Source organism: Falco peregrinus, chromosome 11 (assembly GCF_023634155.1).
Source record: "Falco peregrinus isolate bFalPer1 chromosome 11, bFalPer1.pri, whole genome shotgun sequence".
NCBI lineage: Eukaryota > Metazoa > Chordata > Aves > Falconiformes > Falconidae > Falco > Falco peregrinus.
In genome coordinates this window covers 4,211,484-4,236,255 of record NC_073731.1, presented here as the reverse complement: position 1 = coordinate 4,236,255, position 24,772 = coordinate 4,211,484, and the positions used below count along the sequence as shown (strand labels likewise).

Below are 24,772 nucleotides of genomic sequence, written 5' to 3'. Positions count from 1 at the left end.
GAATTTTACAGGCATGTGCCAAATATTTACCCTGAATTACAGAAAAGTAAACATCTCTGTACTTCTGCAATTTACCATTTGGTGTAACCCAGTGATTTAGTGGGTGAACAGAGGAACAGAAACAGGGGATTCCCTTGCCTTCTCATCATTAGGACTTCGCTGTTTGCAACATAGTCCTTTTCCTCAAAATGCAACTCCCAGAGGCATATTTGTGTCCTGTTTGTTTTTCTTAATTAAATTACTGCAAACCATCACTGTACAGAAAATACTGCATCCATGATCTTCCTATTGTTCATGGTTTCACAAATTGGGTTGTTGGGGTTTTTTGTTTGTTTTTTTTTTTAAGGCATGGAACGAAACCTACACTGGGTTGCTTTACAGACTCTACCAACAGCTGCTGTCCTACATAGCAGAAAAGCTGCAGTATTGGTAAAGACCCGCAAAAGATGGTAGACACTCAAAATGAGTGGGAACAATTAACATATAAATAACACATAATAAATAAATTAACATATGCTACACCACCTAGACAAAACCAGACATGAAGGTAATGCCCAGCCACAAGTCTTGCAAGAAATACTTACAGACTTCTGGTTTCTTACGTACGTTTGAGGAGCAGGACCAGCTTTTGGTTTCCCGACAGCCTTAGTGTCTGTCTCATTTGGGAGAGCAGAAAGTGTGTAACCTAGAATAGCTATTGCTTCCTTAGCTTAATCATTAGAAATCCCTGTTGTGTTGCTCACAATGACAGGTTTATGTCCTTCTGCTCAAGCGGTAGAAGAGCTGTACATACCAAAACGTAAGTTCGGTATCAAAAAAGTAAGAGACAAAAAACTACCCAACAAACATCGCAACAAACACACTAAAGCCGTGCTGAAGGCATACAGCCAAGCACTCACACATCGAGTGATTCACAAAACCTCAGCTGTTTTTCTGTGTACACACACACACGGATATAGTGTTTATGATAACTTTCTGTTCTTGCCAAGTGACCACACAGGCAAAACAAAGCAGAATTAAAACTGCAGGTGACGAAAATTCTAGCGTTTTCTAGCTTTAGTTAATGCTGTAGCAAGTAGGTAGCGTGTGTTATTTTTGTCATATTACCATCAACGCACTTTGTTGGTTATGGCTCGTCGACACTTCCTATTTTAAGTGCACATTTTCAGTTACTCCAAGTTTGCCAAAAACTTTTCTTCAGCGTATGATTACACATACTGCACCTTCAGCTGATTTTTAGGAAAAGCAGAACAGAAATGACTCAGTCATTTCTAAGAATGATCACGGGGAACATATACTGCTTTAATTATATTTAAACAATTCGTAAAACTTTGATTAAGAAACTCTTAACTTCTTCACATTTCAGAAACAGGGACATGAAATGTAGCGCAGAGGCTGTGCTGGTGTCACTACCGGACTTCTTGCTCTTCCTTTGAAAAACACACAGACATATCTGGGCATGTATTGAACCTTTGCAAACATTGGAGTTACACACGCTTGCTAGACCTGATTAAGTAGCCAAAATTTTCAGCTTTCTCTCCACGGCACATCCTGGGGAGAGCAAGCTGGACGGTCCGCTGGTTGCCAGGTGACCACACACTAGAACTGAAACGGGGTAGGTTATTTCACCTAGGGTTTCAGGACTCCTGGGATTTTTCACTCCATCAGCACAGAACACTGTACCACCCTGTTCAAACACAGATGAATTTGGGTGAGAAAGGAAGAGGCGAGAGTCCAGAATCAGATGAGGCATGAATCAGGAACAAGGTTAGGTGGGTGAGGAGAGCAGGATGATTCAGACAGGGTCTTCCCAGCAAAGAGGAACCGCCCAAGGACAAGCAATCCCAGTCTGATGTTCTATCAATTTCTCAAAGGTCAGATAGTTGAGAGATCAACAGGCTGAACCTTCTGGAACAACAGAAAAATCAGCCCCCACCCTACTGTTTTGCTAAGATCCTCCCTCCCCTCCCCCCCCCCCAAAGCCCACACAAAGGCCAGCAGCCTGGAGCCCCGGGCCCTTGGGCCACGCTCCGAGCTCGGCACCCATGGGTGGATGGCGGCTGAGGGAAACCTTGGCCACGGGAAGGGGGGCCATGATGACCAGCGGGGACCACTCAACAGCCCACCAGCTCCGGGCTGGAGAGCACCCCGCGGTACCCTGCCTAGTGGGGCCTGGCCCAGCAGGGCTTGAGGGAAGGCAGAGCGGCAGGGAAGGGGGCTGCGGCAGTCGCCCCGGCCAGCGGTCAGGGGCCAAGCAGCCACGCAGGGCTGCAGCGGGGCTCCCCGGCCGGCCCCGAGCACCGCGGCGGTGCAGCCACATGCCAGCACCGTCACAGCACGCGCAGCCCTCGGCCCCAGCCCGCCTGGGCCCTACGGCATGAAACCCTCGCCACAGCTCCCCGTGCCCCCTCAGCTCTCCCCGCTGGGGAAGGGCACGCAGCCCCACGGCCACGCTGCCGGGGGAAGGGACGGGGGACAGGGGGGCAGCCCACCGGCAGGGTCCTGCGGGAGGGGAAGATGCCGGTTTTCCCAGCAGCAGGGTACTGCTCAGGGGGAGGTGCTCCCTACAGCCACTTGATTTCCTTTATTGACCAGGCACCGAGTGCCTCCGATACAAGAAATATTTACTTTAAAAAAAATTAACCGTCTATAATGAATAACACCTCCAGCCCAGGGCGATTACTAGTCCCTCGGCTGCGCACAGATACGCAGCACACTACAACCACAGCTCTTCATTTACTGGAATAATGCACAAGGCCAAACTTTTTATAAGAAGTGTGATGAGGTAATGACAAATACACAGCTAGGAATTTTTGCTTGTGTTTTTAGGCTAAACAGCTTATGTCACTAAGTATTACACAGAAGCAGTATTAATAACGCCCCTCCCTCCAAAGTCAAGATAAACAATTTCCCCCCCCCCCCCCCCGCCTTTGCTTTTTATTCATTAAGGCAAAAGGTAACTCAAAAAACTGTCAAGAGTGGTTCCAAAGAATGTTTATCAACATGGTGATAGACACTTTATATATATATATAAATATAAAATATATACTATATAGTATATACTATATAGTATACAGTATATATACTATATAGTATATAGTATATGTACACTATATATTATATATTATACATAATATATATTATATATACGATATTATATATTACATATACTGTATATTATATATATCATGTATCATATATAACATGTTACATATATATTATGTATAAAATATATTTTATATATAATATATATAAGCCTTAGCTTCAACAGGGGTATCCATTACCACAGCAGGAGTGCATGTAACTTTCATGTTACCTGTTTCTTTGCTTATACCTAACACGTAAAACTACAGAAGAAGTTACTTCCTGCAGTGGAATTTCTTGCTCAAAGTTACTAACCATAAACAATTTCAATACAGAACCACTCCTCTTTAAGGAATTTGATCACGCATCCCTCACCCCTTCCACCTGGACCTCCAAGCCATACCTACAGCAATCAGCTAAAAAACAGCAAAGTTTGTAGGAAGTCTGATATCAGAGACTCCCTCGCTGAGTCTGTAAGCATGAGTAACTCTCCTTGCAACCACTTTAACAGAAGACTTAACTCCACAAGGAAAGGAGAACATTTAAGTTTAATTATTGAAGTCTGAACTTTATTTGAAAGAAGTAAGATCTAAGCTGAATAATCCGGGGGCAGTATTGAACTTCTGCAACATCCAGGGAAACTCCAGAACAGTGATGTCACGCTGCACTGGATCAAACGTTGAGTTAAAACAAAATGTGTTCGCGCCTATGCTGAATCAAATCCAAGAAACTAGTAACCTACATTCTTCCTAAATATTCTTCTTAAAAACCCTAAGAGGGAGATGGGGGAAAAAAAAAAAAAAAAAGAAAAAACACAAAAGAAAAAAAAAGTAAGACCAAACAGAAAATAACTGTAAAGCAAGTATCTGTGTAAAGGCGTATACTTTGATACCCATTAGCTAGGTCTGTTTGAGACTAGTTACAAATATGCACGTGTTGACATAAAGGTTAAGGACAAAATAGCCTTTAACAGTCTTTGCGGGAGAATTTGTTTAAAAGCATGGTAATATTACCAGGTTGTGCATTATCACAAAACACTTTGCATATTTGCTTTGTTGTTTATCTTATCACCTACTTCAGCTTTAATTACTCCAAATTCATGATGGATTTTTATTTACACAGGTGCTGAAGTTGTATGTATACTGTAACTAGTATACAGACTTGACAATATTTGAGTACCATGGTTACCTCAGTTTTGTGACCATTAAAACCATTTTATAAACTCAAGTTGCAGTCTTGCTAAAAGCTACGTAAGTAACATGAGTGGTTTCTTAATTTTAACCAGTGGCTAAACGTAAGCCTTGCAGTCTTAAGTTTTAGGAGGGAAGAGAGAAGAACATGACCTTTCAAACCCACTGAGGCCAATGTTCTAAGCTATAAACTGCACTGGAAGCAAGCTGGAAGCCAGAGGTCATAAGGAAAAAACCAAAGTCTGTTGCGATACAGTCATACCTTCACCACAAGTTTGGAGTACGTGCAGTAGGGGCAGTGCTAGAGAACAAAGCCCTTACAAGAGACATGCCTCTTCTTACTCCTTCGGTTATTGTCACTAGGGATTTGTGTGGATGCTTAAGATGATTAGAGCTCAGAATTGTCGTTTAAGCCAAATAACTCCTTTTAAAAGAATTCAGGGGTACCTGTTATCCACAAAGAGCTGGGGCTTCAGCTGTCAACACAGTTAGCAAACCACACTATTCAGAGGGTGTTAATTCAAAAAGTGGAAATACCAGAAGTAGGAAAGCAGTGTCCCCAGTCCCCTCAAGTTTACTCTAGCTTGACATTACAGTTTTGAAGAGCATATTTTTTGTGGCAGTGCCCCACATTTTGTTTTGTTTGTTGCGTTTCTTTAAGCAGATCCCATCTGAGTTAAAAAAAGGAGAGACTGAAGGTTTTAAATTTCTCTTTGGAAGATAGTATTTTATAGCACATACAAAAATACTCTGGAAAAAATACAACTTCATTTACAAAATTACCAAGTGATAAGGAAATTACAATAGTGAGATAGCATAACATTTGTTTCATATGATCAGAATCTCTCCCAACCCCTAAAAAAACCCAAACACATTTAGCTGGGTAAGCAGTGTTATCAGTTTACAGGACTGGTCTTAAGACCTACAAGTTTACATGTAGCCATTTAGAACAGCTTTCAGGGTTTATCTGAGGCCACTTTCTGCACGCTGGTTGCTTTCAGGACCGCAGCTTGCAGATGGGTAGCAGTGTCACAACAGCCTCAGCTGTTGCAATGTTTAAGTGCATCTTCAGCTATGTCTTCCAAGTTTAGCTTTTTTACTACCCAGTGACAACAGAAAACCCTCAAGTCTCATGCTGGATCAGTCTTAAGACAAAAAAATCATCACATAACATGGCATGGGACATGTCTATCATCTCCACCTCTTGGTAGCATCCTCTGCTGCATTTCCTTCAATATTTACATTATTTATGGGCCTCCATGGGAAGCAACACTTGTGCAGTGCATGACTGTGCTAGACAGTGGAAATCCACTCACTGAGGAAGCTGAGCACCATTGTGGTAGATACACAGGATTGCACGCACCGAACGGGAAAATAATTTAAGATAAGAACAATATATGCACATGAACAAGGAAGGCACAAATTAATACAAACACATTCATATACACTTGAAACCAGACTGTGGTTGCAGTGACTGGTTAACCCTGTTTACATACATTCTGAATCCAGGTCACAGGACAGGTTGATTTTGTAGCTTTTTCAAAAGCTGTTAAAGTTAAGACTTTAAAAAAAGATTAGTAAGGATAAGTTACAAGACAATGCAAAGAGTAGTTCAAAATATATAACAATGCTGTAAAATAAGACCATGATTTTTGACTGGCCAACTGCAGTACGGCAACAGTAACCTTCCATACTTTGTTGGTAACTACAGTACACATTGATAATCTGGAACACTATAAACAAGTTATTCTTTACCTGAAGAAATACCAACTATCTACTAAGAGTAAATTTGATGGCTTTTCTAGCAACATTAACACTATTTTCTGGAACAGGAGATGAGGAATCTGGTAGTTCGTTACTGGAAAGCCTCTACAACACAAAAAGATGTCACAGGGGAAAAAAAAGTTTTAAATTCATTAATTCAGAAGTAGCAGCAGATAAAGAATGTTACATTCAACTAGGAAAGGTTTTATGTACCAAAACAGTATGGCCCAAACCCAAACATTTACAGATAAATATTTGTTTCACCACACCACTTGTTTAGTTACCACCAGTTTACAGAGCAATAGCATTTCCCCCTCTGCACACTTCTTTCCTGGCATCAACGGAGACAATTATATTCTTGAGTGGGGCAAGTAAGTTGCATGTTGCTCAACAGCATAGGAGTGGAAGCTACCATTGTTCTCAGATCCATGGATCAGGAAAAGAGAGTACCTCTGCTGTCCAGATTACTTCCAGTCTTAAAACCCTCCTTTTCACAACATTTTACATGACGAAGAGCTAAAGCCACTTATACACTTCAAAGCTTCCAAGTAACATCACAGAAATCAGCATACAAGTATTTAAGTGCTCAGATTGCCTCATGAAAGATCTGCAAGGAGTACAGATTTTTTGCTTCAGAAAAAAAGCTGAATCAGGAGACAAACTGTGTCGGTGTTTGAGTACATGGGTTTTCAAGTCTAATAACTTGGAAACTTTGGCTTCACTTCTGTGAGTAAACCTGGAAGGTCATTTTTCACCTATTCAGTTTGGTGAAGGCATGACAGGCAGAAACTTACCAACTACTTCAAACCACCAAGTTTACACATTAGTAGTATACACATCTATATACATGAAATGAAAATTCTAGTTTTGTTTTACCTATGAACACAAACGGACAATAAATAATACCTGTGATCTTGTGCCGTTGACAAATGGAACCTGCGTGGCTTTTCCTCCAAGGCCACCCTAAAAAAAAAACATAAGGGATTTGTGAGGCAGTACTGTCAAGTTCACAACTTGAGAAACAGCAAGGTCTGGCAGCTAGGATACTTAAAAACTAAATACATACATGCATTGACAACCTCTACTTTTTTTTTTTTTTAAGCCCTATAAGCACACACACAGTGTTTCAGGTATCTCTCTCAACTTTCACTTTACCAACAAGACCATATGTTGATTTGAGGGTGTGCCCTCAAAAGTTTATGCTTCAGTGTTAAGCTACACTAATATAAAGCTCTTTATCCTCCCTTTGAGAGGCCAAATGCTTTAGTCTTTGTAGTAGTTTTAGTTCACATCAGTAAATCAAGCGGTCTAAAAAAATAAAATCAAATCTAATTTCAAGCATAACAAGAAGCTAGATACTACCAAATCATGTATAGTAACATTTAAAAGATAAGTCATACAGGTGTAATACTTGGGAAATAAAGACTGAAGTAAGTTAAACTAAAAAGCATATTTCAATTTACATCAATAAATGTGTACAGTATTATATGAGGTAGCCTAGACACTAGAACAGCCCATTCAGCTTTTCAGTTAGCCCACTGAGTAATACCACTTCAAAATTACATTTTCCATAGATCTTCTGACATCTTGTGGTTTGCCAGCATCTTTGAACACAGAGTCCCGTCTGGTTAACTGGAAGAACAGAATACAGAGACTCAAAATAATTGCTATACTAAAGTTACCTTCATATTTGGGTACAGCTTACAGTCAACACATTAAACATATTAGTGGCCATCCTTAACACAACATTTAGACAAGACTACCATTACGACACAGGAACCTCAAGCCTCTCAAAAAGTCTTACTACCCAAACCTTGAAATCTGTACTTGAAATATTCAATACTAAGGTAAGAGTTCCACAAGTTGATTCTTTACAAGTGTCAAAATTGAGGTTTTTCTAGTTATTCTTTGCCTCTGCCTCAAATCAGAGGTCAAGCCACTAGAACAGCTATTTAAGAAGATTTATATATAGCAATAAAACAAATCAAACATTAATCTGAAGCTTCCACAGAAACAAGATTTAACAGACAGCTCCACACTGTCTTTTCAGCAATGGACAACCTATTGAGTAGGCTGCTGATTTCTAAAGCAGCAAAACTTTCAATAGGCATTCAAAAATCATCTGCCAGAACAAGATTAGCTCATGCTTTTGTATTTTTATCCTCTTCATTTTGAGATAAGTTTTTTTTTAATTTTATGAAATGCTTCCAAATAAGTCAGTTCATTCCATAATTGGTCACTGCAGTAATATGTAAACACAGCAGTATCTACAGACCCTGCCACTGGACCAGAAACAGTGTAGTCACTAATACCAGATTTTAGAAAAAAAATTTGTTTAATAGCTGTACATTATATTCAAGGCAATTCGTCATACCTATATCCTGGTAAAACCATCATTATGCTTAAATTTAGATTCCTGAATCTGTTGGGGATGCATATATGCATTTCTTCTCAGTTATTTCATTCATTCTACATCAATAATTAATACTACTTGAAACCCTCCCTGGCCTAGACCCCCTTCATTACCTTGTCTCCACTTATTGCTTTTTTTGGGTATTCTTGTGATATAGGTGAATAATATCCCTTAGAGTTCTGTGAATAAGGCCATTTAGGCACAGCATTATTAGGCTCCGCAATTGGAGTCCTGCTGAATTCATGCTGTCCTTTGACAAAACATGCTCCAAGTTGAGAAGTTTTGTTAGGTCCTGGAGTGGTGAAACCGGCTGGAGGTCCTGATGCTCTCACTGCAACTGTAGCCTCCATTTCTGTGGGAGACAGTGAGCTTTTAGTTTGGCCATGAGATTAGACTGCATTCCACTCACTATTTCAATACATACGTGAATCAACAACAGGAGTGGAGGGTCCCTTAGGCACTGATGGCATAAATACACAAGGCATCTTCTCTTGATCACCAGTACCGTTACATCTCAGATACGTAGAATTTCTGTAAAAGTCAGACGCTAGAGTCATAAAATGCTAGTTTGCCAAATTCTATACATTTCATTGCCAGAAAGTACAGGCAAGACAAACATCTACCTTCTAAGCTCGTTGTCACAAGTCTACTAAACAACAAACTCACAGGCAATCTAGCACAGTATTTTCATTTTGCTGAACATCAGACCACAAATACATACTTAAGAGACTCGCTAAAGAAAACACTATGTACCAGTATTGTTTTCCAGCTTAGTACATTCATTAAAAGCAGCACAGAGTGCTAGATTTATCTGTTCTATCCGTACCAGCACTTTTTTTTATGCTACTCCTACAGCATCCAAAAGCCTGAACACAGCAGGCATTACACATTTGGCAATATTGGGCTATTACTCTCAAGATTACATATTCCTCCTGTGCTGAAGTAGCTTCTGGACAAGCAGACTTCCCCAGAAGTGAAAAACTTTTCCCACCCAAGATCTCATACCCCTCCACTAAGTCAGCAGCAGCTCCAGTGTTTCTGTGATCAAGACTGTGTGTTAGAACTTAATCCTGCTTGGCATCAACCATACTTTTGTTAGAAAGAATGGTTACCTACACATAAAATACTCCGGCTTCAAGTTACACACTAACCTAAGGGGATTTATATTTAAGACCAAATAATTTCTCTGATATCAAATTGTTCTTCATTCCTATGTGTTAATGTATGTTTGATTTTGTCAAAGATTTCTTTAACCTGTCTCCCGCCCATGTGCCCAAAGGAGATGCCAGCTTTGCTCCTGAAGCCATTAGAGCCCTCCACACGCTTACAATCCACAGATTCCAACAAGAAATCCTAGACTTCATTGACATTGTGAGTCAGTTAAAAGCAGCAGCTTCACAGTTCTAAGGTTATGGTGCTAACCTTTGTATCTCTGCTGGAGAGGTGTCCCATGTAGATATTTTATTGAATGAAGAGGAGTATTTTGGTGTCCTGGAGTCCATGTTTCTGGAACTGTCCAAATAGCTTCCATCTGAAGGATTCGTTTTGTACTGAAGCCCATACATATTTTGATTGTAAATTGTCATACTTTGCTGTAATCACAGTTAAAATAATAAAGTCTTTAAGTAATTGTTAAAGCAAAGAAAATATTGCTAGAAGAGCCAAATTTGTATCATACCTTCTTTTTTTTCTGTAAGGCCTCTTCAGGCAGAAAATAGTGGAGATGCTTTTTCTTCACATAAGTTGCCTCAATCTTCATATCTTCCTTCAGCACATTGAGGTTGCTAGCGTGCCTGTAAACTAACATGGAATTGTGTTGTAGCTTAGCGGGGACATTTGCATTAGGTATTCATCAAAGTTACTTAGGGTTTCTTTAGAAAGTCTGTTTCATTGTGTCAAAATAGTATGCTTTTAAAGCTGATCTTCTATATGTTGCTTTCTATAGAAATACCTAATAGCTAATACCAGAAGTATAACTCACTTCATGAAACAACTTCCACTAGAATAAAAAAAAGAAACCTTACCAGACCAGAACAAAATATAAGCTTACCTGTATTTGTGAATGACTGTATGACATAAGTTAAATCAATATTAACAACTTCTGAATTGTCCGCTTTCTTAAATACGATTCCAATGAACCACATTGACACGTATCTGTTCCTGAAAAAAGAGATTCACAAATTATCATTGATGCACAGATGGCAGTTATTTGGATGCTAGGAGCTACTCTCAACAAGGGAATAAGCAAAACAGTTTGCAACTACACAGCAGTTAAAGAGTAGAGTCAGCCCAAACTGAAGTTCTCAGAGTACTTTTCTGAAGTTCTCCCTTCTTTGAAAAGATTTCACAGGCTCAGAACCTTATGTGTTAAAGCACATGCCTACAAAATTGAACATCTCTCACAGATGAGCTGAGGTGAATGCATATAAAGAGGTTACAAAACATTGGCCAAACTGTATTTCAGAGAAGTAATGAAACTCACTGTTTATAGGGTTCTTGCTTGCCAGGGAAAGACTGTGGCTTTACATGTGCAATGGTTATAAATTCATTCCTCTCCAAGCTTCCAACCAGCAGACGAATTTTAGATTCGACAAGGCCAGCCCTAGTAAGAACAAGAGTATTTTACTCATTTTTGACTGTAACCAGCGCAGTAGTTATATGCTAACCAATACTGGCTAACCAATCAATAAGTGGTAAGTTTCATTCAGCTGAGAAGATATCGCATTTTTATACCACGCTCACTGTAGTTTGAGATGTTTCTGCATGACATTTGAGCTTTAAATTTTCCAAAGACAGAGGCAAATAATTTTAACTTGTACTCTTAACAGTTCAGATACAACACTTCAGCCTATAAGCTATGATGAAAATATCAACAAGAAGCAGATCCCAGCACCTCTGGCTGCATTTTGAAGTGCAGCAAAACTCCTTTTTACCCCAAAGATCAAGAAGAGCAGTTTCTAGAAGGCTCCATTATGCATCTGATTACATCAAGTAATTCCCATTTGCTTCAGCCTCTGCAACAAGGAACATCATCTTAACTGAAGCAGTGTGGGGGAAGCAGTGTCCTTGGACTCATTGCATCTGCTTCTCCAGATGACCCAGCACGTCTGACCTTCAGGCATATGCACACTAACCCTCTGTTCCTTCTCATCATGATTCAGATCTTTAGGTTAACTTCTTAAACAGCAAGATTTATGTTAAAAGCTTTCTTGTGAAGAGAAGGTAATTTTGCTGATGAACTGTCTGCTTCACTTGGTATTCCAAGCCTAGTTGCACAGTTTAATACTTCATTTGTTAATATAGTTAACAATAAACTGCAACATTGAGTTGTGTTTCACTTATGCACTGAATCCACATTTAAAGCAAGACTTACCACTTCAAGCTATGCTCTTCCGTAAAGGCACTAGCAGTTAGCACAATATAATGTCTAGAAGAAAAGGAAAATGAATATACTAGCTCAGGACTTTATATTCCTTCAAGTGAAACCAAAACTGCCTTAAGTGTATAGGATATGAATTCCAGACATAGCAGATTGTATCCTTTATTCAGCACCAGTATTAACTGAAGAAAACCCAATTACATCCTTTAAAATTGTGTTCTGCTGCATTCTAAGTATCATAGTTGATTTTTTCTAATAAACAGTGTCAGTGGCATAACACATACAGTTTTTTTATCTTCCCTATACCTATCTTTACTAAAATTCATGACTACCTCCGGTTTCTGAAAAACAAGCATTAATACCATCTTCTGTTTAGACTGCAAGTTAAAACTCACTATGCTAATAATTAAGCGATGTCAAGTTCAGACAACAGGTTTCATACATACTTGTATTTCTGAAAGAAGTTTAGTGGTTCAAAGAGCTTTGACCAGTCCGCTTTTCCTTGGAGAATCTCATTTGTAACTGCAAGACCTAGAATTAAGGTTGAAAACCATATTACCATTTAGTTCTTAAGACTAGCAGAGCACAATATAAACTTCACAAGATAAGGGTTTTGAACAGTAATTGCCAGATCAGAAAGCAGAAATTCCCTTGACACAATGCAGGTCTACTACAACAGTTCATTGTAAAACCCGTCCCTTACTGCCTGCAACAGGCGTACTTCCCAGAGACCTAGCCTACCTAACAGGGCAGAACACCTGACAGAATATAACAAATTCAGACAATGTGATTTCATAGCAAGAATTGTACTTTTTATTCAGTTAATAAGCATGAAGAGAACTTTACCATGTTTGAGCTCCTCTATCATTACCGCTCGTGTTGACACAGACACATTGTATGTAGAGTTCTGTTGTGGGTAGGCAGGTGTGATGATAGGCATTACGTGATGACGGTCCAAGGGGTTCACCTAGGATATTAAAAAATTTTGCTTAGTATCAGTTCAAGTTAGGAGAAAGTTTAAAGGTTTCCAAATTCAATGTCTACATACCCTAGGGTCCCATACTGGTAAATTAAGGTTGCTCTCTTCAGGTTGTTTCAGCATTACAGGATTTGGCCATTCCCTACAAAGAAAAGCCAGTAAGTAACTGTCCATTTAAAATGTTGCCATGTAATTCAGGGTAGGACTGTCAATGTAAATCTTACAGAAAGAATGACCTCTAAAGTGTTAATGCTTTATGCTAATTATAACAAACAATATCTCTTACCATTTTGAAAAAACCAAGAAGAACTTGTTAAGAAGTGTAGAAGGCAAAGCATTCGGGTAGAGTTGACATGTTCTTGCTACTAGCATTGCCCAGGAAACTCCACCAAGAAATCCCAGAACGTTGGAGTAAATGCCGCGCTCTAGAAGGGATGGATACATTGCAGTTAGCCTGTGGTCTTTCAATACCTAAGTATATTCCTTCAAATTTACCAACTTCACTATCTATAGCATATTTAATGCACTTCAGACTCAAAGTCCGTTATTTTTGCAGTGCAACAAGGCCAAAATGGCTGGTCCTTACAGGGATGAGGAAAAGAATCGTTACCGCACCACTTCCTAAAATACTGTTACTCTGACATTTACCACACTGCCACAGCTCCTCCTTTACTCCAATTTCACTTAAGAAAATTTCTGTCATTCTTCTAGCGCCTGCTCTAGCCACACGTGCAAATGGTATTTTCTTATTACTTACATATTGAGTTTTATACTTGGCATTTTTATCATTTGTAATCGCATTCCTGATAAGCATCGCAGCACCTTGTCCTGTAGGCACTCCCCTCTTCTCCCTCCTCTACATCCATTTACACAAAGTGCCACACAATCTGCCACATAGACAGACCTTGCATCTAACCCAAAATGCAGTTTTTAGTTTAAAAACTATCATTTAATCAGCTATCCAAAGCTGAAGCACTTTTAATGGTCTTTTTTCAAGATGATGCGCCTCTGAAAAGTTTAAAGATTGGGAATAAATACATTACTCACGTTTGGCCCACAGTTTGATTGCACGGAGTGTGAGCCGGAAGTTATCTTTATTTGGCACTAGATTTAGTATTTCATCAGTAACCCTGCAACCTGTAAGAAAAGAGGTTGAGGTACAGAACTTCCTAATAACAGGTACAAGTCAGTTTGATACTACACTTGATCCATAGCTTACAGTTTATCATTCAAGTCTATGATAACAAGTTTGGATTACTTGCTTTATATTACCTTAAAAATTATAGATTACACCTAACATTCAGTATCACTTCAGGTAACTGGTGCCCTCAACAGCTTTTTCATAGTTTAGACCACAGTCAACAATTTTTAATAAGGCCTTTTTACAGGATTCCAAAAGCTAGGGCTGTTTTGACAGCCAGGAACAATTAAACCAGTCAGTGTTAAACAGTGAGCAAGTTAGGCTTCAGGTATTTTAAATATCTTTTTTTATGAACTATCACACATTCTTCTCTATCAAACCCTCTGCGTATTCACCTGAAGCAGTGTCTGTGGCAAACTAAAACAATGCACACACCCTGATCAAACACGAAATAAAGGTCTATCTAAACACACAACTCCTTGAAACGTATAACAACTCACCACCTCTTCAGGTCTTCAGTATACATGAGATGAGTTTCTGCATCTTGTACAGAAACTCAGGCCTTCTACACAAATTCTAATAACACTTTATTTCTAAAGATTCGTAAATATGCCTACCATTTAAGCTCCGTATACATCTTATATCCAGGTTTCTCAGATGCGAGTCATCTCTGAGATCAAGATTGTCAGAAACAGTCTGCACTAACAGTCTCGCAAACACAAGGTCAATCTTAAAAGGAAAAAAAGTGCCAACCATCAGTAAACATGCCATACTGTTTGTGAACAGCACACTAGTGGGGAATAGTTAATACTCAAAAGAGTAGTTAATATTTAGATTTAGAATTACATGACTATAAATACACCTCCCAAGAGATTTATTTGTCAGAAAACTCAAGAAAATTGCTAGGAGTTCTGTATTTTATTTACAAAACCTTCATTGCATCACTCCTTTTTAAGCTAGGGAAAGGGGTTTTTTAAAGTTGAAAAGATTACTCTAAACTTAGAATTTCCATTAAAAGGGAACTTAGAATTAATCATGGCATTAAGATACAAGCTCATTCACCTCAGCTATACTCAGCAAAGGAGAGAGCATTTTCTTTAAGCAGTAAGCCCTTTTGATCCTGAAGTACCTGGGGTTTAGTACAGTCTGAGGCAAGAAAATTATTCTGTAAATGTCTGTACCAGATAAAGGCCACAGAAAGGTCATTGTCTTCATGACAGTGATACCAGGCAGTAACTTGCTTAGGTACTACAGCACGCAGGTCTTTATTCACTGTATAAGGTGTATTCAAGATACAAGGACTCCTGCAGCTGACAACCGCAGGCAGGAATCATGAGTACTTTTGCTTTTCATTTTCCAGATCTTTGTCTCATGACCACTTCATTTTTCGTTTGCAGCAAAACATTTTGTCTGCTTGCACGGTTCATACATAGAACGCTAGCCTGTCCAAGCTAAGACGACTTAGCCAGGACACTGCCCTTAGTCCCACTCTGCACAATCCTTGTGAGATAAATGCTATTGAAGCAGGCCACCCTGGTCTACAGCACAGGTTTAGAAAAAATATGTTCCTGATGTTCCCATGCCTGCCAGGCTGCCCAGGGGCTCATCTCATCATAAGCTCCCATTTTATTCCAGAGCCTTCTGGGATAGGTTGTGGCCAGGCTGTTTAATTACAGTTTCCTGGATACACTGTCAGGTACCAATAACCTTGTAATATATCACAGTCACAGGTTCCTGGAAAAGTTATCCTATTCCAAAGCAAGAAAAAACAATTTCTTATTTAAAGAAAAAGAACAAAATTCTTACCTCAATACCATCAAACTCGAATTTGACAACAGGTACATAGGCGTCTTCAACTGCCTGTGAAGAAGACGATAAATGTAAGAAAACATCTTGTGCTACTTGACTGTGTTTTCTTAAACTATGATAAAATACAGAATGTATACTGCTGAATTACTCAGTATAAAGACTGAGGTGCTTCTGAACTAAAAAAAAAAAATAATGATAATAACCTGCAAGTGGTATAACACTAATACAGTACTAATACTAGTGTCAAAAAATTATTTAGCCAAGAGATACAGAGACTGATCATGTATTGTAATGAATAAATAGTGTGCAATAAACCATCAGTATCAGTGGCTATAAGGTATTTACCTTAATAGTGAAGAAGAAAAGTAAGAGATACTATCTTACTCCTGGTTAACATCCAGAGAAACCTAAAAAATTCTGTCTACATTTGACAGTGCGCTCTAGTCTCCCATATTCTTAATTTCTGCTGAGCCTGAGATGCTATGACCTTATGGGTCAAGGAATGTTTCTATCAAGGAAAGAACTTACTCTTAGACATTTTATTTTCTCCTGACGTTTCAGTTTTTCCAAGAATGACTGAAAAAAATCCGATCTTTCCACATGTCTAGGAGCAATACAGACAGCATCTATGTCAGCACCTGCAAAGAGATTCCATTTCTACTGTTACTGTTGAAAGTCACTTTCAAACATTAAAACTATGACCACACAATAAAAGCTGTACCTTTAGTGTGTACTCCAAGTCTGTAGGAACCAAATGTAGCTATTTTGCCACTAGCATTTGCTGCTCCTGCTGAAGGGGGAAGATTCTGTGGGTAGAAGAGAGAGAGTTTACTTTAAAATACAAGATATACATTGACCTATGTGCAAGCTTAACTAGCATACAAGCTATTTAGAAGGACTACAACAGCCTCTGTGAACAATGTCTTCTCACTCCTGTACTAAGGGGTTAGTCTAATAGACTGATACTGTTTTTCTGAAGTGCTTGCAACTAAAAAAAAGATTAACGTAGCAGTTCTTTCATTAATTGACACAAATTAAGTCCTATTATTAGTCTTCCCTGCAGCAGATGGACATGAATTAACACAATCTAAGAGCTACACAAAAGGCAAGTCTAGTGTGTGTAATGATCTCAAGCTAGATTGAGTGTTGTAGACTGTCTGGGGCAAGATTAGTGCCCATTTACCATCAATCTCCCCTCACAACATGCTGTTTCAGCTTTGTTACCTGCTACAAGTCAACCTATAGAGCCACTTCACAAATTTGGTGCCCCAAAGACTTCAAGATCTTGATCTGAAGTATCTTTTATACCTTATTTCAATGGCAGTTACTACAGCTCTACTCAATACTTCAAAAGAAAGTTAAAGATGAACTTTAGCATAAATCCTACTAGTATGGCCTTTAAAAGAAATAAAGATGTTTCAGCTGTTTTGATAAGAACATACAAAAAAATTCTTACCTTTCTCTCACCAAGTTCTGAAATCCATTCTTTGACCAAGTTACTCAGTTTCCCAAGAACAACCCTCCTGCAAAAGAAAACTCCTGTTAAGTTTGCCTTAAAAAAAAAAAAAAAAAAAAAAGGCAAATCAAGACATTAACATATAACATAACATATAACAAGATTTTTTATACCTGTGATTCAGTTCTTCCTCATCTTCAAATACCCCAAAATGTTTCATTGTTTCAACTAGCTTTTGAGTATGAATGCGGTCTATATCCTTAGGAAGAGCAAAGCTAGTCGGAGGTGTAATTCCGTAGTACTTTTGAGGCTGGTTCTGCTGTCTAGGAGTACTGTGGGAGAAAACAAAATACTGAAGACTTCACAAAACCAAAAAAAAATATTATTGGAAACCACCCTTCAGCTTAGAGGTTTCCAAATCAACTTCTGTTCTTTTACCCAGCGTTAACATAAGTGAGCAAAGCAAAAAATCCTGCTTATGATTTTTAGATAACTGGACCTAACTTTGAACTCACAACTACTTTTAAAAGAAAATAATTGTGGATATATGAAACGATCTAAGTTGTTACCATCTTAATACAACTTATCTGCATTGCTCTAGATAGGACTGATCACCAGGAGATTAAAGAGTTTGAAATCTACTCCAGGTGACACTACATACAGCTGAAGTTTTGGACACATTTCTGTTTCGTATCAGTTTTGATTTAAGGATATTCCCATCAGCTTCCTGCTAACATTAAACAAGACAATTTAACACTGGCTTATTTTAGTTAAATGTATTTGCTATCCTTCTACTGATTCTGGAAGGGCATTATAGTTGATTTAAAGCAGGGGTCCTCAAACTATGGCCCGTGGGCTGGATACGGCCCCCCATGGTCCTCAATTCAGCCCCTGGTATTTACAGACCCCCCCGCCCCCCCGGGGGTTGGGGGGGAACCAAGCAGCCGCAGATGGCTGCCTGGCACTTCATCCGCGCGCCAGCCCCCTGTGTAAAAAGTTTGAGGACCCCTAATTTAGAGGAAGGACAGACAACAAAGTTGTCTGTTAAACAGATTTGATGCAGTAAATTCAGTGTTACCTTGTTTTTATTTATGGAAGAGTATGAATGAAAACCTCAACCAATCTGCACCTAATGTTACTAAGAAAGCCTCATGCTCCTAACAGTATTCAATTTTTATAGTTCAGAGGCTTAGTTGTACCTACATCTGTTTTATCTAAATCCAAGAGATGTATGTGGACTTGAGGATCTTAAAGGTTTTTTCCAACCTAAACTGTTCTATGATTTTATGTCAGCATATAAAGCAGCACAAGTTAAGCTCCGTTTGGAGTGGGTGCTCGGATCTGACTTAGCTAGCTCACTGCCCCGTTAGGTGGAGCGGGACACCAGGCACCCGAGTCTGGACACCCATGGGGTGGGGTGACTGCTCCTGGAACTCCAGTCACAGCAAGCCATAATTTCCACCTCCAACCCTCTGCTTGCCCTGCACTTTTACACTTACTTGCAATCAAAACCAGCAGAAGACTCACATGGCAGGATAACATTAAGTTAAAGGTGGTGTTAGTTGTTTTTGGGTTTGGTTTTTTGGTTTGTTTGGGTTTTTTTCTTACACCATAGAACCCTCGGTTTAGAAAGGGGAAAATTGAGAAAGAACCCTACATTGCATTAGCAGCTGAAACCGGGAAAGAGAAAGGAGTGGGACAGGAGCTAAGAATGGTACTTAATGGGTCAAGGGCCTCTACAGATACACTAGTATGAAAAGGGGGAGACACATTAAAAGACCTATACAACTCATTGTGCTTGTCAGAGTCCATATCCAGACCCTAAGGCTAAAGGGATTAATTATGCCATTATTCAAACTAGGTATTTTCCTGCTTCACATAGGGATGACTTCAAATATTAGCCGAGTTAGTCAAGACATCCTTATAACTATTTGAAGTATCAGACCCTTTTTGGCTAGAATAGGATTAGGAAATGCTCAAAAAACAGCTTTAATACTTGATTAAAAAATAAAAAGACAGGCTATTACAGCTCCTTATTTCTAATTGTTGCCTTTACTCATCCACCGAGAGAAGATGGATTTCTCTCTCTCTCTCTCTTTCAGAGTAGCTTTATCCAGCTACAGACATAGCTTTTAGTCATCTAGTGGGTTCCCCCCCCCACCTCCTCTCTATGAGCTTATTTTCCAAACTTTCTTCTATGTGTTTTCTAAAAAGCCGAGGGGTACCAGGACTGAGCCCTATCCACCAATCTGCCCAGGCAGAAGAGCTGTTCACTTGCAAGTGTAACTAGGCTCTGACCTAATTTACCTTTCCTTGTTTATAGGCATGTGTCTACCTCCTAAATCCAACTATTCACAATTAATATTTTCCTTCTTATGATATCATTTTCATAACAAATACAGAAATAAAGCTTAATTGCTGTGTGTTACATCTAAATTAAAACACCTACAGCAGCAAGTTCCTACATGCTTTATGTATTATGTGCATTGTACCACTTGTACTTCAAAACCTTTGCACAAAACAAGAATGGGTTTTAGACTATGCTGGTATTCAAGATCTTACCAGTTTACAGAAGGGCACCATCTGCCTTTCATTGCCCCATTCCTCCTATTGAAACTATAATTAGAGATTGACATAAAGGACAATATAAATTAGACATACTGGGTATTGTTAAGATCAAATTATTTTAGTCAATAGTAGACAATTTTCCGTTGCTTGCATGTACTACCAAAAGTTTGATCACAACTTAAAAGTTGACGAACATGGTGCTTGGAATGTTTTTTATTGAAAGACCAACTTACACCCAACAGAACTCATTCCGCTTTGGGAATTGAAGAAGATAATAGTAACATACTTTGCTCTTTCAAGCGTACCACACCGCCGGGCATATGTAGCACAGGCGGGATCTTAAGACACAAAGTAACACAGCCGGCACACTAGCCGTTCATCCCTTAGCCTTGTGTTTACAGCAAACACCAATTTTAAAATCAAAAGTTTGTTGCGGTCCAACGCTCTGCCAACCCTTGCCGGGAGTTGCCCGGCGCAGCGCACAGCTCCACCGGCTGCCGCTGCCCTGCCAGCCCCACCAACGGTCGCCGGCGGACAGACCCGCAGCTGCCGCTGCTCAAACCGCCCCTAACTTCACACCAGAGGTTGTCCCACTTTTTGTCACTTATGCCTATAGAGCCTTACGAAGGCGCTGGCTGCTGCTCCTGCGCTGGCAGGGCAGGGGTGCTGCCCTCCGGGGCCAGGGACAACGGCCGCCACTTGGTCTTGACCCTGGCCCGACGGGGTCGCCTCGCTTGGGCCTGCTCCATCCCTCCCGCTGAGCGGGGAGATGGCTGGCAATCGGCTGCTGGACCACCGAAACCAACAGGACAAGTCCCGAAGCCGCCAAACCGGCAGCAGGAGCGCAGAGGCGCTACCCGCTCGGTAGGCGGCCCGCGTCTAACGGCCGGACCGGCCCGTCGCCGGTAGGGACGTCGCTATGACAACGGCCCGCAGCCATGGCAACCCAACGGCGTTCCAAATCGAACGCAGGGGTCCAATCACGGGAGCCCCCGTCCCGCGTCGAACGCGAGGCTCCGCCCACCAGAGCCCCAGTCCTGCGTCGAGGCTCCAGCCGCCGGAGCAGAGCTCCCGGGCCGCGCCCGCACACGTGCCACACCACACGGGGAATTCGAGGCGCATGATTTTTTTTTTTTAAAAAAAAAAGCCATCCCTGCCAGGGCGGAGGAGAGAGAAGGGGAGGCCAGGCTCACCCCAAACCCCCCCCAGCCTCCCACACCCCTCATGGGGCGAGACGCGGGGGAAGGATTGGGGCCGCCGCCTCACCCGCACATATCCTTCATGGCACACGCCGCACTGCCCCAGCCGCGGCGGCCATCTAACGGCCCTCGCCCTTTCTACACTGCGCGCCGCCACCGCCTCTTTCCCGACGCCCACCGCGGCGCACAGCCAACGGCGCAGGGGAGCCCGCCCGGCGGGCCGGGGCTCAGCCGGCAGATCCGCCTTCCCGCTCCCCCTGGCGGCTGTTGGCGCTGCGAGGCTGAGGCGGCACCGCACGCCGTGCTCCCCCGCCCCGGCCCCTCTCCTCAGGGACCGGCGGGCCCGCGGCCCCTCTCCTCAGGGACCGGCGGGCCCGCGGCCCCTCTCCTCAGGGACCGGCGGGCCCGCGGCCCCTCTCCTCAGGGACCGGCGGGCCCGCGGCCCCTGACAGGTGGGGACATTCAGATCGCTCCTATAAACGCACGTACCACCCATCAGCTGGCCTTCTGGCACTGTTGGTTGTCTGTTTGTTTCGAGATCTTTTACTAAGCGGGATGTCTCTGAGGGGCTGATATTTATGAGGAAGAGCGTAGCTGGAGTCATGTGATGATGGTAACAATGAACAATGTGCCTATGTGAGTGGAAGAGGTGTGGTATTTTACTGTTTTCTTAGTTTTGTAGCTTTTTTCCTGGGGTGAATTATGTGTTGCAAACCATAAAAGAAGACATCTTTGCCCAAAAAGTTTTTTATTGTATCTTATTTGGCAAAGTGCTTCATGACTCTTACTACATTTTAATGTTCTAATACTTTAATTGTTAAAAGGAGAGTGAAACTTTAAACAGATTTTTAGAGGAATTTTAGGTATATCACGAAAAGTTATGTACCAGCTACTGCACCTGAACCTTTCTGCTTCAACATACAAAATCTGACTGAAAGGTGAGACTGCTACAGAGAAAGTCCTTGTGTGATATTAAAATATTGTCCACATCACATATTTGAAGTATCACATGACAAAAAATACCAATGTGCAATATAGAACTATGTCCCTCAAGTAAAATGACTGAAATTCAAAGATAAAAGAAAAAAACCAAACCCCCAACAAACTACTACACCCCCCCTTCAACTGCCACTTGCTTAAATCAATGTATCTGAAATCTGTCTTCAACCCCACCTTCTACTGTTCAGTGTTATCTCTTACCATGTATCTTTCCACATAATGTGATAGATTAGTAAATCTTGAGAACATTTATTACAAAATGCAGCTTCCCAGAATTGAATTTCATGTTATTTTTAGCTGATATTCATCAAGGCCTAAACATATATACACAAATTATTGCTGACAAAAATCTTTCTCTAGTGAAATATGGTACATTACACAGATAAGTTCCTCTGCATTTATAAGAAAAATCCAAAGTTTGAATAAAATCTTTTCCTGATAACTTTTTCCTCTGTGATGTGGTTATATTGATTAACCTAATGAGTTACTCAGAAATAATGCATAAAAAAAAAAATAATTGTATTTTAAGTCAATCTGAACTGTTGCTGCTGGAACACTAGGCTTGCCTTGCAGGGCATGACTTTGGAACTGTGGTATGTCTTTCTGGGCTGGCTTGCTGCGGGTAGCTGTTAGCTCCTCACACAATCGGTTGTAGTGGATTCCTAGCTTAACTGCAATCATTTGATAGGATTTCAACTTGCCACTGTATGTTGGGCCAGAAGAACAGTACCTCTGCTATGCTTTTCCAGGGAAGTCTTGAATGCTTGTGCCCCTTAATGTGGAATTAGTTACAGCTCTTCATCTGGTCAACAACAAAAGACTATGCATAAACTTGCACTAGCTTGTAGGGCAGGTGCAATGCCAGCAGGAGGGGTCACTCCCTTGTTTCACTTCAAATTGAAGCTAAAATTACGGTGTTACCAGCTTCTGAAACAGGTTAGTTAATAGGAACTAACTGTGAGCTCACTGAAGCAGCACTAATCTTGCTGCTCTCAATGAAGTGTCTGTCTTTGATCAGCTCATTCTCTCTCAGCAGGCCAAAAAATAGCCACAGGATACGAGTGCTTAGTTTACAATCGTGTTGATTTTGCTTTAGGTTTGTCTTTAGCTGTTGGAGATTAATGAATCAAAATGGTGTTTAAACTTGCAACCAGTTCTCTTCTAATCAAATGGCAGTATTATTTCTAGCTGTTTTCTACTTTGGTTACCCGAGCCAGTCGTATAAAGGACTCTGGTATTCTGCTATATGATAGTGAGGTACAGCCTTAAATGTCTAGGAATTAGCAAGATAATAGTGGAGGGTGTTGAGGATTTTTTGCTTTTCCAACTGTTTCCTGTGTTGTGTATTTGTTGCACCATTTGCCTTTCCTCTTCACTCATTTTTGCCCATACAACAATCTTCTCTGACCTTAAAGAGTCTCCTTTGATTCCACCAGCATGCATCAGACATAGCATAGGGATATTAATTTACATGGAAGTGCAGAAAGGGCCTTTGATGCTTGACAGCTAAGTGCAAGCAAAGGGGCTGTTTAACAAGGTTTATGTATGCTAGCATTTGCATAAGCAGCAGCATATGGAATTGTAGGTTTCTTGAATTTCTTGGGGTTTTGCTGTAAGGGGAAACTAAGGCGGTGAGTTTGAGCATCCTTCTGAAGTGTTTGCATCTCCTGTAGACAACCTAGATGCTTTGGGTCTGTAAAGATTTGATTTGAGCTCTGGTACCCTCCAAAGGTATTATGTGGATAAAATTCTTTGCTGTTGCAGTTTATCATTAAGGTATTCCCTTTCAGAGAGGAAAGTTGAGTGGAAGTGCGCTTATTCTAGAGAGTTAATCTTAAATGGCAAGAAGAGTGATCTCTGCTGGCTAACACCTGAAGAAGGGAAAAAAGATCTTATGTGCTAGGTGTTGGTTCGGGAAGTCTCTTAGGATGGAAACAGCTACCAGGAAGGTATTGCCCAAATTTAATGGGATATGCCCTTGTACTTTTTTTTTCCCCCTTTACCAAACTACCTTCATTTTAGAGGTAATATTTATTTTATAGTAGTAATGAAGAAGTGTAACTAGGTAAGGTTTAAGAAGTGTTTTCTTTGACCTGAATAGAAGTTTCTGCAGCTGAATCTGCTGTATTTTTATTTATGAATAGCTTTACATAGAGAGCAGAAACATATTATTTTTCTCTTGATAGAGGAAGAGAACAAATCTGTTTAATCTTTGCATTGTTCTTTACTTTTCTTCTGGGTGGGTGTGGGTACCCAAGTCCTTGGACAGCTGATGTTGTGTAGCACTGGTATCTGTTCTAGTTCCATTATAGTTCGAACGTGGCTGTGAGACTGGTTTTGGGCATTAAAGCCTGATGCTAATACCCCTGATGCACTATCTCTTAACATGTTGAGTCGTCTTTGTCATGAATTCATTAGTTTCATGCAGAGATCGTATATAATTCTGATTGCTGCTTGCAGGGAAACTTTAAAGAGAGGAATGGATACTGATAATTACTGAAACACCCCAATTCTGTCTGAGAATTGGGAGAAGTCTTCCTATCCATTAACCTTGTAGTAAGATCTTGCTGAAGCTGTTTTTTTCTCGTCCTTTTTATGTGGTAGTATTTTGTTCAGCTTCACGTGGTAACTTAGGATCTGTTAAAATAATCAATTTGATTGTAAACTTGAGCCCACAGAAGAGAACTCTCAGCTGGCTGGCTTCATCTACTTTGTTTCCTGTGCTTGAAGCAACAGAGGCTCACCTCTTTAGCTGGGAAAGCTCTAGAGCGGTTGTGTTGGTGTGCTTGGT

General features: G+C 40.6%; 1 protein-coding gene across 2 annotated transcripts; it reads right to left on the bottom strand.

Moving 5' to 3' along the window:
- Positions 1 to 3,232: 3,232 nt before the first annotated feature.
- PAPOLG (poly(A) polymerase gamma) lies at positions 3,233 to 21,701 on the bottom strand. 2 transcript variants are annotated; one of them, XM_055816693.1, is made up of 22 exons: positions 21,472 to 21,701; positions 17,389 to 17,547; positions 17,216 to 17,282; positions 16,481 to 16,565; positions 16,288 to 16,397; positions 15,757 to 15,810; positions 14,568 to 14,679; positions 13,857 to 13,946; positions 13,096 to 13,234; positions 12,879 to 12,951; positions 12,677 to 12,797; positions 12,277 to 12,361; positions 11,825 to 11,878; positions 10,934 to 11,053; positions 10,502 to 10,611; positions 10,130 to 10,251; positions 9,874 to 10,043; positions 8,876 to 8,982; positions 8,565 to 8,803; positions 7,602 to 7,670; positions 6,945 to 7,001; positions 3,233 to 3,855 (listed from the first exon to the last, which is right to left on the bottom strand). In XM_055816693.1, exons 2-22 carry the CDS (start codon positions 17,433 to 17,435, stop codon positions 3,847 to 3,849), a joined length of 2,040 nt encoding a protein of 679 aa, XP_055672668.1. In that variant the 5' UTR covers positions 17,436 to 17,547; positions 21,472 to 21,701; the 3' UTR covers positions 3,233 to 3,846. The 2 variants fall into 2 exon arrangements, with proteins under 2 accessions (XP_055672668.1, XP_055672667.1); XM_055816692.1 differs by lacking the exons at positions 3,233 to 3,855; positions 21,472 to 21,701 and having other exon boundaries at positions 6,602 to 7,001; positions 17,389 to 18,291.
- Between the last annotated feature and the right edge of the window lie 3,071 nt (positions 21,702 to 24,772).